This window comes from Neophocaena asiaeorientalis, unplaced genomic scaffold (assembly GCF_003031525.2).
Source record: "Neophocaena asiaeorientalis asiaeorientalis breed wild unplaced genomic scaffold, Neophocaena_asiaeorientalis_V1.1 scaffold152, whole genome shotgun sequence".
Lineage (NCBI taxonomy): Eukaryota > Metazoa > Chordata > Mammalia > Artiodactyla > Phocoenidae > Neophocaena > Neophocaena asiaeorientalis.
In genome coordinates, this window is record NW_020185338.1 from 10,125,537 (window position 1) to 10,140,347 (window position 14,811).

The following is a 14,811-nucleotide window of genomic DNA, read 5'->3' on the forward strand; positions in this document are numbered from 1 at the left end:
TACCCGTGTCCCCTGCATTGGCAGGCGGATTCCTAATCAGTGCGCCACCAGGGAAGTCCCCAGTTGAATTATTTTAAAATGTTAAATGACAGAGTAGAGTGATTGATCATCTGAGGAGTATTATTAGTGAAATAGAGATTACACCCACTTTGTTTTACCTCTCCCTGACTATTACAAAAGCCTTCTTCAGAAGAGCAACCCTTCTAGTTAAATTTTTACTGAATTTCTATGTTGGCTGAAGAATTTGTTATAAAGTCTGTGTGTTGCAAATTAACATTTATTTTATATAAACATGTTAGCAGGAGGAGAAATAAGAGTTTGGTCTGTTTTCAACACACCTTATTTATTGGCAGTTTTGCATTTACCTTTTGTTTCAGGCTATACTGTGGCTAGAATTAAGCTTGGAGACTACCATTTCTATGGATTTGGCACTGACGTAGATTATGAGACGGCGTTTATTCATTATCGCCTAGCATCTGAGCAGCAGCACAGTGCACAAGCTATGTTTAACCTGGGATATATGCATGAGAAAGGACTAGGCATTAAACAGGTGAGTGTGACTTTGAAACAAATGTATGGATAATGTAATTGTGATTTGGGGGGAAACATCTTCATTTTTATAGGAAATAGGTTTGCTTTAGAATGTGCTCAGATTTTAGGTGCTAACTTAAGAGACAGTTTTGTAATATTTCAGAAGACTGCCCTGCATCTCTCTCATCCTCGAGCACACACACATATTGATATCTATCTACACTGTTATATTTAGGATATTAAGCCAAAGATAGATTCATGAAAACGGAAAAGCAGTGCTGCCTCTGTTGATAACTGCTGTTTGAGAAACTGTCCATCAATAGCCAAATTCTATCATTTCTAGATTATTTTGAAATGAATTTAATATATTCATTCTTTTACCTTCCTAATGAAGTCTAACATTCTTTAGACCCACGGTCTTAAGTTTTTGCCTGTGTACCCTTAAAATAATTTTGAAAAACTGTGTATCCTCTTGCACATTTTTAATTTGACATTTAAAATATCTCATCATAAGTTTCAAAGGGTCTAAGTCCTAGCTATTTTAAACACTAACATTTTTATAAATAAAATGACTAAATTACTTTAAGTACCAAAATAATTTGATAACCCCATTATTAATTTTTAAAATATACACAGCAAATTCGTTAAATGAAAATAGTATCTTTTCCTTTTCTCCCTGAATTTATATTTTAGTCCATTATTCCCACAGAATTATATACCAGTGTAATGTACTGATCACTGATCATGCTTATCTGAAACAAAAAAGTGTATAAATTCAAATTTGAATTTTATTTCCTGTGATTATAGGCTCTTAAGTATTAAGAAAAATTCTCGAGATATTAGCCATAGTTTGTCAGTTATTCATATACTATTGTTCTCATCAACTTCATGATATTATAAAATTTGATTAAATTTTTTGTGGTAATTATTGAAAATGTATCTTTTAGTGAGATAAATAGAGCATTTTTAAAAATTAGCCTAAGTATCATGGAACAGGTTTACCATTAATTCTTGTTTTCATTTTATAAATATATGACTGGAACCTTGTTCACATAAATAAGTATATGGGAATGGGAAGAATTTTATTATAGCAAGGTCACTTAATTCTTTAAACTGCTTTAGAGTTATATGCTGTCTTGGTAGTTTGGGCTGCAGTGACAATACTGTAGCGCAGTGGCTTGAACGACAGGCATTTATTCCTCACGGTTCTGGAGACCGGGAAGTTGAAGATCAAGGTGCCAGCAGATTTGGTGTCTGGTGAAGGCCCTCTTCTCTCTGTGTCCTCTCAAGAGGAAAGAGCGAGAGAGAAGCAGCAAGCTCTTTAGGGATTCTGATAAGGACACTAATTCCGTTCATGAGAGCTCTACCCTTATGACCTCATCCAATCCTAATTACCTCTCAAAGGCCTCACTTCCTCATACCATCACATTAGGGAGTAGGGTATCACATATGAATTTTGGGGATACACAAATATTTAGTCCATAACATATGCCAAAAATCAGACTGATCTGTCATTAAAATTATTTCTAATGATCTGTCACTTGATAACTTGGTTAAGCCTCTGTTCAGTTCTGTTGAAAGCAAAGATTTGGAAACTAGAGACTTGCAAAAGGAGGTGTTCCGTGATCACTGGACTCATACTTTCTCAGTTTCTGGGAGTGATGTCTAAAAGGCTTTCCCAAGGCTTATCAATAGCTAATGATACTCCTTGCTCATTCAGTCACTTAGAGACACTTTGTGACCTTATGTGCTTTTAAATCTAGAAGGTTGTTCATTTCATTTTGTTAATGCACTGTTTTTTGTCAAAGTGCTTTTTTATTTTATTACACTTGAGTATTTTAATTCCAATATGTAAGTTTTGATATTTTACATTTATATTAATATAAGATACTTGAATATAGTTTTATCAAGAATCTGGAGCTGCAGACTGAGTGCGTTCAGTTCATGGACAATCTCTGCCATGTAACATAGTTGTTGAAGCCTCCCTGCATTGTCAGATCAGTCAGCCAAATCAGACTTAGTTTCTATCAGAAAGTCTGACTTTGTTAATTCAAATAAAAGTAATATGGGTTTGATGCCTAATGTAAAGATTACCCATAAGTTATGGGTTTTATACGCTTAGTAATAATTTGCTAAAGACAATCAGAATTAAAGTAATGTAACAGTCTGTTTTTATAATAGGCTGTAAAACAAGAAAACAAGAAAATTAATCAGTGTGCTTTTCTCATAATTTAATTTGTAATGTAAAGCTTATACAAATTCTTATGAATAAAGACTATGATAAAAGGGATAGAATTCCTTTGATTAGCATTAGGGGAGGGAACCCTGGGATTCAGCTTTTAAGAATAATTAATCATGTATAAAAATCAGAATAATTTCGTTTTTATAAGACATTATGATCACCTTTTCTTATGTTTTCTGTTTTTTTAAATAAAAGAGATACTCATACTCTAAAAGCTAATCAGTCCAGCATCCAGTATAGATAGAAAAATATTAAGTATTAAACAAGATGAGGATTGGTTATAATTGGAATAAATAATTCAGGATTTGATTGATAGATAAGATTTAATTACCCTATTGAATCATCCACACAGAGTCTGCAGATCACATAAAGTTTGATGCATGATCTTGAAAAATATACTTTTCCGTTATCATGAATCTTGAAAAATATACTTTTCCGTTTTCATGAATCTGTCTTTGGCTTAATATCCTAAATATAACAGTGTAGATATCAATATGTGTGTGTGCTCGAGGACGAGAGAGATGCAGGGCAGTCTTCTGAAATATTACTACAAATAAAATTTGTTACATTTTTTAAAAAGTCAAAGACACTGACCATGCTGTTACTGTTATTTGAAGGTGCTCTTCTTTTTAACTAAAAGGATTCACCTTAGGGACAAGTATAGAGAATAGCTGAAAGTAACTGCTTATATTTAAATATGTAGAAAAAGTCAGTCTTAATGTTTAGCCTTTCTTTCCCATGTCTCATGGAATTCTTACCTATGAGTTTGGTATTCTTTGACAGTAGTCAGGGGATGGGAGAAGTGAGGTTGTTAAATGAGAATTTTGCACCTCCCACCATCCCATTCTACCACTTATCTAAATGCAGAGCACTCCAACCTGGACCAAAATTAGTAATGACTTGTTTTGCCCTTTATAGAAATACATCTAAGACGGGAAAACACAGGATGCAAGTCCCTTAACACTGTCTATGCATGCACCCCTTGGAAAACTTTGAGTATGTCTACCCCAGTTTGAAGATCACTGTTGCAGACTGAAACCAGGAATTACTTACACTGACTGGTTACAAGTAGGAAAATATTAACTTGAGACTTACAGGTCACCCCGGAAGTCTCCAGGTTAACAGTGTTATGCATAGGTATATAGCTGTGTCCACCGTATCTGCACAGCAAGTGGGATGTCAGATCACGGGAACACAAGTTAACTTTTAAATTTTTCAACTAAGTTTTTCAAAATTAAGCAGTTAGATAATTAAACAAATTTTACCTAATTAAAGCTTGGGTTTTTTTCTTTAGGTAAGGGAAATTTTAAAATGAAACTTGAAAGGTAAAATAAACTTTCCTAATATATAAATAGTAATTATTTTTACTTAGTTTAACAAGAAATGAACTTTGGTTTACTACCCGTATTATAGGATATTCACCTTGCAAAACGTTTTTATGACATGGCAGCGGAAGCCAGCCCAGATGCACAAGTACCAGTCTTCCTAGCACTCTGCAAATTGGGTATTGTCTATTTCTTGCAGTACATACGGGAAACAAATGTAAGTGGTCTGTGTCTCTTTTAACTAAAATACAAATGATGTAACCTTCTCAGTCCACAGTTTCGTTTTTGCCAAGTTGGGGGAGGGGAGGAAGGACCTGCAAGTGTCTGGTCTCTTTCCTTCTTCCCAGATGAAGGGACCTCATCAGGTGAGGGATGAGTATAGCCACAAAGTACTTAACACTTCCCAGGTAACATTTGACAATGGTTCCCAGTGCTAAAGCATTTTTCATTGGTGCAGATGTTTCCTGGTTTAGGGAAAACTGAGACTAAACCATGGCAATTTGCAATAGTAGTTAACTAATTCCAGTAAACATTAAATCAGATGACTGCCTAGCAGTGACTCAGACCAGCCCCTTAAAAAGAGAATTTAAGACATGAAAAGAAGTAGAACCTGAGAACCTGTCCAGGCTCTTGTACTTCAGATTCTTCTGATAGTGGAACATGTTAAAAATACCACTGAAACTATATTTTCTAAAAATACCTTGAATTATTTAAATATGCTTAATGATAGAACTTTGCTAGGAGATGGGTGGGTTACCCATTCTCTTCAAAACTACCAACTCTAGTTACCAACACAATGTTGGTTCTCTTGGGTTCTCCAGTTTTCTGTTTTGTTTACAGTACCAATCGTTCCTCCTAATGGATTCACTGGTGCAGCATTTAACTCTGAAAGTCCTAAAATGTATGCAGAAAGAAGGGCTATTTAACTTTAATTCACGCCAGACCAGAAAAGGATGATGTTTCAACCTTTTGTTAATATCTTTTAGAACAAGTTGATGCACCATTTCAGCACTAGAGTCCGGAAGGGGCATTCCCTCTTTGTTACACAGATGTAAATTTAGTCCATGCTGCTTCAGCATCTATAAAGAGAAATTCGACAACTTCTCCCTTTTGCAGCCCTAGCACATGCACTGAGGTCCTCCACGTATAGGGCTCCAGAGGGCTGGAGATGTTGGCCTCTGTCCTCTTGATTGCTTGTACATTTGTAATGTCAAATTTACAATTGTTCAATAGCGTGAGCCAGGGTATGCTGTATGCTCCGTTAACTCAAAGGATCATTGTTCCTTTAACTGAAAAGCTAACAGTGTGGCCGCCTGCTCTTTCTTTCTCAGGACTATTTCAGACCCTTGTCTCTCACAGTTTTTATTACTAATAAACTACTGATTACAGTCTAGGATTTGGTCATGTAATACACCATGTTAAGTTGTTGTGTTTTATACAGAAGTTCCAAGAAGACAATAAAATGCCCAGTAATCCTACCACCTAGATATTCCAACTTAAAAAAAAAAAAGAGTAAGAAGTATTGATGGTAAGAAAGTCAAAAAATACAGAAAAACAAAGTCTCCTATTGTGGGTCCCACCCCAGGGAACACAGTTAATAGTTTGTTATAATTTTTTTTACAGAAAAATTTTAGCACCTGTACCTATAAATATTATATTATGGGGACCTTTTAAATGTAATTTTATTTAAACCTAAAAGATTATGCCCCATATTTACTTTCTTTGTGGGTAAGCATCAGTCAGAAAATACCAGGAATAACTTAAGTGACACTAAAACAATTAAAATATCATAGATGAAGAAAATAACTTTTAAGTTCAATTTCAGTTGTTAAATATTTAGTTAAATCCTAACTAAAAAGCATTATTTGTTCAGCTATTGAATTTATAAATTCCTGTCATCTTCAGTTACATGAGAGAAGTAGTAAAATAGCCCTGCTTTCATTAGAAGAGAGCTTGTTAGCTAGTGTGTCAACACTAGAAATAGGTTATAGGTGAGGTATGCCAAGATACTGATTTCCGCCCCCCCTTGGTCCTCCATTGTCCCCAGTGTTTGTTTCAAATATTTCCTGTGAAAAATGGTTGGAAATCAGTGCGTTAGGTTACTGATGGAAAGGAACCATAGCTCTGGTCCTCAGACATTATTTTGAGTTTCAATTGAAGGCTTTTAAAACTTTCTTTTTTTTCAGTTGAACTCATTGTCTTTATATTTTTGTCTTGTTTTATCCTTAATTTTATTAGATTGGATCCTTTGTTAAAGTCTGGTGGGTTTTATTTTTTTAATTGAAGTGTAGTTGATACACAATACTCCATTTACAGTTACAAAACAGTGGCTGTAATTCCCATGTTGTATGATGTATCCTTGTAGCTTATTTTATACCTAATAGTTTGTACCTCTTAGTCTCCTACCCCTATATTGCCCCTCCGCCTCTTCCCTCTCCCCACTGATGACCACTAGTTTGTTCTCTATATCTGAGCCTGCTTCTGTTTTGTTATATTCACTAGTTTGTTGTATTTTTTAGATTCTGCATATAAGTGATATCGTACACTATTTGTCTTTCTCTGTCTGACTTATTTCACTTAACATAATGCCCTCCGAGCCCATCCATTTTGCTGCAGATGGCAAATTTTCATTCTTTATTATGGCTGAGTAATGTTCCATTGTGTATATATGTACCACGTCTTCTTTATCCATTCATCTGTTGATGGACACTTAGGTTGCTTCCACATCTTGGCAATTATGAATAATGCTGCTATGAACATTGGGGTGCATGTATCTTTTAGAATCAGTGTTTCTGTTTTTTCGGATATATACCCAGGAGTGGAATTGCCGGGTCATATGGTAGTTCTGAGTTTAGTAAAACCCTTTTTTTTTGGAACACATTGCAAAATGTTACTAAAACCAATTGATTTAATAAATTCTGTATTTATTTATCTAATCTGTGATGTAACTTTCCTAGCTCCTTCTATTACATTTTAATGATCATAATGATTTTTATACTTTTCTCATTAAGCTTCGAGATCTGTTCACCCAGCTTGATATGGACCAGCTTTTGGGACCTGAGTGGGACCTTTACCTCATGACCATCATCGCATTGCTGTTGGGGACAGTTATCGCTTACAGGCAGAGGCAGCACCAGGACATGCCTGTCCCCAGGCCTCCCGGGCCACGGCCAGCACCACCACAGCAGGAGGGGCCACCCGAGCAGCAGCCACCACAGTGACCCACGGCGGCCAGCCTTGACCAGTGACAAACAAGGAAATCGTTTACCAAGAACACTTGCATTTGATTTAGGACTTTGGATCAGTGGCCACCTCCTGGAAGAGGCACAAGGAAGCATTGAATTTCTAAAGCTGCTTAGAATCTGATGCCTTTATTTTCAGGGATAAGTAACTCTTACCTAAACTGAGTTGAATGTCCGTTTCAGTGCCGTATGGAATAACAACTCTCAGTGGCTCCCCTGCCCCCCCTTTTTTTTTCCTGGAAACATGTGAGACACTCAAGGTAATGTCTGCTGTGTCCAGCTATCTTTCTTGGGTCCTTTTGGTCATTCTTTCAATGTGCATAAGTTCTGTCAACCATCTTTAAGGTCTCATGCGTCGACACTAAAAACTGATCGATGTAAAAAGGAAAACCCAGTTAGTTGCAGATTTAACCTTAACATGTTTGAAAGTCTGAAAATAGAACTTGCCTTTTAAGTTAAAAAAAAAAAAAGTCTTCAAAGTGTTTCAGAACTGCGATAACCGAGGAACTTTTACCAGGCCACATGCAAGTATACATATTCAGCATATTTGTTACTTTAAAAGGCAAGGTTGGGAGGTTTCTTACTGTTGGTGATTGTCATACTTTATACCATACTTCTCTCCTTCAAAGACTGAAAGGCCATGTTAAAGAGTTTTATGTGAACTTCATTTCCTTGGAATGGAATATATAGAAAACATTGTGAACTGACTTCTTGAGCTAACACGTGAACTTGCCCCAAATTACTCAATGTAATTTGCTTGCTTGTTTTGAGTATACAGAGCCTTTATCTGGAAGCCAGAGGATGGACTAAAGGGGAGAGATTAGAAAACAATATTGAAGAACTCTGAGTGGGGTACCAGGATCACAGACACACTTTCCCAAAAGTTGAAGCATTTGCTCCCAGGATTTATTTTACTTTGCATTTCTTATTGCAAAAGAACAGACCACCCTCCTGAATTTTTAAAATATGTAATATTGTTGCCAAGCTATGGCATACAGTGACTACCATTACAATACTAACACTCAGAGAATCTGAGATGCATTAAAATCAGTGGTTGAGGAAAGCCAAAGCCTGTTTGTACTGTTCAGGGAGATTTTTATTTCTGCAGTTTGATGTTACAGTAGAAGATCAACCACTTGCTTAGCTTTCGTATTCACCACCCTCGCACTGTTAACATCAGGAAAATCAAGGCTATTACACTTCAGAATTGTCTGGTTAAGTACTACAGAAAACAACAACGACAGCAACAACAAAGAAAACAGAGAAGGTCACATACCACAAATGAAAAAATTAAAACTTCAACCAAATTGTATTCCTCGTTGTTGTCGGATGGCAGCGTTCACCAGCCTGTATCTGGTCTGAGGCTCTCTTAGTGTGTGAGCAGGCTTTCTGTGCCTGCTGACCTCATCTGTTTATATTAATCTTTATACTCTTTTTCCATAACCCCTTATCTGCCAGAAAACTTGAAGAGTTGTAAGACTTTGGTTTTTGAAGTAGAGATTGTATTTAGAACTAGAGTGAAGTAGTCTGTAATGAGCGTGAAGGCTCTAAATGTGAAGTAGTGTGCTTTTTTGGTGTTTAGAGTATTATGAGAAACCTGGTAAGCAAACTTTCCTCCTAGATAATTGCTTCTAAATAGGAAGAGGTGATGACAGCGAGAACCATATGTATAAATGCAGATCTGAAAGGTAAGAAATTTTACCCTCAGAAGTGTCACGTTGCTTTGGGCAGCTCATGTAAATATTAAGACTTGATCTCTTACATTAGAGATTTGAGTACAGTCGGTACAGTATGTTGATGTCTTCACCCCTGCCTGTTCTCCCCAACCTTCAAAATAAGTACGATCCACAGTAGCAACCACGCTTCATTTCGAAGGAACTGTTTTAATTTATTTAAAACTTGAACAACTAAACTTCCATGTTTTTCTACCATCCACCTAATTTTTCCTTTAGCAGCATTCTTATCTCTATCTTTACTTCCCTCTGTTAGTACTTTGAAAAAACATTTCTTAAAGCAGTGTGCACTACCCAGAGGCAGGTGGGAAAGCGTGGTCTTGTTCTCCAGGCAATAACTTCCCGGTAGTGTACCACTAGCCATGTTCCTTTTTATTAATCTCCCAAATAGATCTTTTTCTTGGCTTTTGTCCACCTCCTGTTTTACCCTGGGTCATTTGCTACTGGAAATTTGAATGGTAAATTTAAAATAACTTCGTTCCTATGGCTTCATTTAAAGACTGTCTCAAAATACTTCGTTCCCTTTTTCATTCTGTACAAGAGACATGATACCTAAGCAAATAGGAACTGGGTTTGGTGTTTCTCCTAAAATAATGCTCAATACCTACCTAATCAAATGGCATCCATTTGAATAAAATGACAGTAACTAAAGCTAGTTAATGTCAGTGACATTAAACTAACTCCAGGATTCAGGAGTTTTAATGTTAGAATTTAGAGCTAGCAGAGTACGGCTTCATTTCTCCGTGGTAGCCCTTCTCTCCCGATCCCTTTTATAGTCTGTCTTCCTGCCTTCCAAGGTGATGACAGTAGTACTCTACTTAGCTTCTATTCTCTTGTGCATTTGGTTTCTTGGTTAGTCAACTGTTCCAGAGTCTTGAGACTATCTGTTTTGCTTTTTGTTTTATGTTAACAAAGGTAGCATTGGGGTTTGGGGTTTGGTTTGTTTTTTTTTCCTTTTTGTTTTTGGAGCTTTTGTTTCTGTATTCTGGGTAAGGCTTATCTTATTTTTGGTTAATATCCAATGGCACAGAAAAATAAACCAAAAGGTTTCTTTTTTTCAGAATTCATTATTATTTAGCATTTAGATGAACTTGTGAGTCATTAATCTTAATACTGTTGAGGATGTGTTACCCTTCTGCATATAAGGTTAATTTGTGAGAGTTTTACTGCTAAGCCATTTTATCTCTGTACCATTGGGAAGTTGTAGAAACTTCTGCTGGTGATCTGGCCATGATCTGTTGCTTTATTTAATTAAGGAGCTGCTGTTGCCTCCAGGAAACTTAAGTATTTTGTATAAGCTTTTTTTTTCTCCCTTTCTTTGCTCCTCATGTTTGTTCTTCAAACCAGTGTTTGGAAGTATGCATGCAAGCCTATAAATGAAGACCACAGCTCTTCATGTGTGTAGCATGTGTATTATATTGTCTAGCTACATCTGCAGAAAACCTTTTTCAGAGGTTTGGACTAACATTTCACATGCACATTTCAAAACAAAAAGTGCTTCAGAGAAACAGCCCCTTTACCTACCAGGAAGAGCAACGTGGGCTACATTTGTCCCAATAACAGCTAGTGTTCGTTTTGAAAGTGAATTTAATTATGTTATACAATATTATGACTACAACTGTGCAAGAAATAAAGCAGAAGAAACTTCTATTTTCACGAAAATACTTTTCATTAGTCATTGCTCTCAAATGTAAATGAAAATACAAAATTTCTGAATATCATATTGTCAGAGGCACTACCTGATTTTTAAATGTGTAGTAGTCCTCGAAAAGAAGCTAAATTTCTCCTTCCAGTTGGTATTTCAAGAGAATTGAAAATATTCCAAGTAAAAACGATTTGTATTTTTAAAGTGACTCTTTGCACAAGTAAAAACCTGATGTGTGCGTGAGAAGGATGTCTCGGTTGTGTGCAGGGAGTCACCTCTCATGCACCGGCTTTCATGTTTGGAATAACAAGATGACACTATTCTCTTTGATTTAAATAAAAAAATCATAATATTGATACGATCAAGGTGTAACCACTATCAATATTTAGGAGACGTTTTAAAAGACGGTAAGCTGGCATTGGAAAGAGCACCATGGTAGACTTTTGTAAATTTATTTTGTATTTAATTAAATTCAGTATAAAGGCTGGTGACGTGTAATATAATTGTGTAAACAAATCCTGTTAATAGAGAGATGTACAGATTCGTTTTGTACTGTATCTTGAAACCTGTGAAATAAAGATTCCACCTCTGGTTATCCTGTATGCTATAACGTACCATGGCCAGGCACCTCTCCAGGCAGACTTTTTTTAAAACCTGAATCATTCAGTTTTTTCATGCACCATTTTGGAAACTCAGAAACTTCTAGAAAGCATTGATTAGGGGCAGTTTCAACCCATCTTACATTTACTTTTAACTATTGAAATTCAGATTTCTATAAGTTGAATTTTATCCTGCAGATTATGAATTTGCTAAGACATGTTTCCCTTTTTAAATCTCTGAGATCTTTGACCTGAATCAGCCTGTGATATATAGTATGCATATTCACTTTTATCCTGATTATGGTAAAACTTAGCTAAAGTTTGTTTATGCATTGTCTTTTCCCAGAAAGTTTTTAGGAGGGCTTACAGAGAGCTACATAACGGTGCAACACGACAAAATGTACATAGGATAAGTAAGTAAAGGGGAAACAAAGGAGAAAACAGTATTAAATCAGGAGTGAACTTTGTACACAAAATGCATGTTAGAACCAGGCTACAAATCTGGCCCTAACTTCCTAGCAGCCAACTCGAAAGAAATCGAGCTAAATGTTCATCTTAGAAGCATCAGATCCTTGAAAAAGTTTGGATGATGCAGATTGTGGCAAGTGGAGAAACTGGGTCTCAAATTTTACTTCTGGGAGCATAGTCAGCCACCCAAGATGACTTTGACCTTGACTAAAATAAAAGTTTTGAGGAAGTTGGACATCAGAGCTGTAACATCAGCAGTTTGATCATTCAACCTGGAGTTGGGTGTGATGCCTATTTACCAGTTAGCCCCTTTCTGACAAATCATTAAAATGAGTCCTTGGTCTTCACGGGATGCAACTTGATGAGAAACAGCTTCTCCCTTTTACCTTTATGACACTAATTTGGATTGGCTACACTAACCTTGAAATTTGCTTATACTGTGTCACGACATATACATAAATATATGCAAGTAAAAAATTAGAAATAGTTTCTGTAGTAGAAACTACAAAAAAAAAAAGAAGGAAGATTTTTTTACTTTTTGGATATTTTCCAAATACTTGAAGAGTCAAGTGAAAAATAAAAGGAGCTTTAGGATCTCCCAGTTCAAAAGGAGATGCTTCTGCATTAATGGATCTTGTATATTTCTTCCCATGTCATTTCCACCACTACTTAGAAAGCCATCAGATTGAACAAACTCGAGCAAAAACTCTGGTTTTCCTAGTGGCCAAACGTTTTCAGTCTGGATTAATTTATTTTAAACATGACCTAGTGTTAATGCTGAATTGTGTATTAAGTCCCACTTACAAAAACCCCACGTGATTTTTTTCTTATGTAAGTTGAGTCTAATATGGTCAGTTAATTGACTTGAGAACATTCGTATAAATATTTTCTGGTTTTGCTCAGTCCAGTTTCCTTTTGCCCTCTCTCTACCTCCCAATAGAACTCTTATTTAGCCTCTCAGGATTGAAAAGAATTTCTCATAAGTCTTCTAAGTATTAGATATGAGATTTAAGTATCCCAAACAAGGATTCTGACTTTGAAGTTGTCACTGAGTTTTACATGATTCAAGATTTAAATGTGAACAACGGAAGCCTCCATTCTTGGAAACATTTATTTCAAGATGTGAAAGCACAGCTGTGAGTTTCAGAGTTTGTGCATCTGGGTTTCCCCACTCTTCACCCATGCATTGCCTAAATTTTTTTTCCTTAGGAAAATTTGATTAATTGACTCTTTTTGTTCTAAATGAAAACAAATAGAAACTAATCCCGATTGTGCAAGAGAGGAAGGGGAGGAAGTAGAGGGAATCATCCAGCTGGTCTTGTTTCCCTTGTACTAGTGAAGAATTTACTTGAATTTTCTTCAACCTATACAGATACTATTTTCTTTTGCATACTATTTGGACAATGTTCTTTGGCTGGTAGCATCTTACACGTTGCATGGAAATTTACTGCCAGGACAGAGGTGAGAACAGCACACTGGTTTCCCTATAGTCCCTATTTTGACTCTAGGTGAAATAAATGCTGTAAATGGAACTGTCCACACTGGAGCTGTGAACAACAGCCTTTATTATTTCAAAGGCAAGGAAAAAAGTAATTGAAGAAGCCTTAGATGTGTTAATTGGTATTTATATTTCATCACTCATTTAAGGCTTAAAAGTAATTAAAACTGCATAACTAATGCTTTTTGTACTCAAGTTCACTAAACCAAAGAAGGAACCTATTAGGTCTCACCGGGCACGGTGAACTAAGCTAGGGACTGGACATTTATACCTTAAAGCAGTGAAGTAGAAGAAAGGCCTGTGAACTGGGATGAAACCCCAGCCTTAGCTACAGAAAAACTACACTGCATCCCAGTAGACCTATTGCCACTAATGAAAGGGGCTTTTTAATTACGAGTCACTATTCCAGTGCCAGAGTCATGAAGACAGATTGGACAGATGCACAGGGATGGACCTATACACAACCTCCACGGCCTATAGTTGGGTCTTGCATTCCCGACAGGTTCTCCCGTTGACCCTCCTGAGTTGCCTAATCCCTTCATAAAAGCGATTAGGGATCAGTCCTGCCCCCAGTGAATGGCGCTGAAATGCAAAGGAAGAAAGGAAGGATGCCATAGCAAGGGGAGAAAAGCTCTGGACTGGGCTCTAGTCCTCACGGTGAGTGGATGGTCTTGGGCAAACTGCTCATTTTATCAAGAGGCTGCTTGCACTGGATGGTCTTTAAGGTCTTGCCAGCCCTCGGAGGTTTTAAATGTCAAAAGCAATTGAGTAGACATTTTTTTCAATAACCAGCTAGCCTGAGAGAACCTTGCAGTTGGCACTCAGTTTGGGGTTTTGGAAAACTTAGGTCACCATGAAGTCCATCTGGATGTAGGTGTACTTCCTGTTCCGATATCAGATGCCCTAAATATCAAACCTGGGTTTGAGCAAACTGCAATATTTCTTTGGTGACCTTATATCCCTTTAAGGCTAAAAGCTTTAGGAAGTGGAGGCTGCCTTCCTGTGAAGAGACTTGAGAAGGAGAGCAGAGTATCACAAGGGGGAGTCCAGTGGATTATGAGGCCTTGAGCCTTGTAATCTTCTGTTACAGGGTTTATGCCTTGAAGGGCTTCTTTCTTTATAGGATATTGATTAATTCTGGGAAGAAGTTTTGAAGGATCTATTTGAATCTTGATGGGAGGTGGACTGCAAAATTTGCCCATATCAGTTGGAGATTTTGCCCACAAGGAGTGCGGTAGCTGATTCAATAGGGACAAATTATCGGTGTTTCCAGAATCAGTATAATAGCGTCAGAGATGGAGCAAGGGTCCAGAGATGTCAAATGGTCATTGAGTTCACTGGTTGGCTGCTTTGATGGCTATTATCAAGTTCTAGAATTATTTTATCCTTTTGGGAGAAAGAAATGCCAGCATGATACTTCCCTAACAAATCTCAGTGTAGTAAATGGATAGGGGTAGAGAAACTAAGGAGAAAAGGGTGTGTACCTCTCAAAGGGCCTAAACGAAAGAGAATAGCTTTAGAGACTGAA

General features: G+C 36.8%; 1 protein-coding gene across 1 annotated transcript in view; it reads left to right on the top strand.

Moving 5' to 3' along the window:
• Positions 1–11,313, top strand: part of SEL1L (SEL1L adaptor subunit of SYVN1 ubiquitin ligase) — a 56,804-nt gene extending 45,491 nt beyond the window's left edge. Inside the window, exons 19-21 of the mRNA XM_024736289.1 lie at positions 378–550; positions 4,187–4,315; positions 7,110–11,313. Of these exons, the coding sequence (XP_024592057.1) occupies positions 378–550; positions 4,187–4,315; positions 7,110–7,319 (512 nt within the window). The 3' untranslated portion in view covers positions 7,320–11,313. The remainder of the gene's footprint in view (positions 1–377; positions 551–4,186; positions 4,316–7,109) is intronic.
• The last annotated feature ends 3,498 nt before the right edge of the window (positions 11,314–14,811 follow it).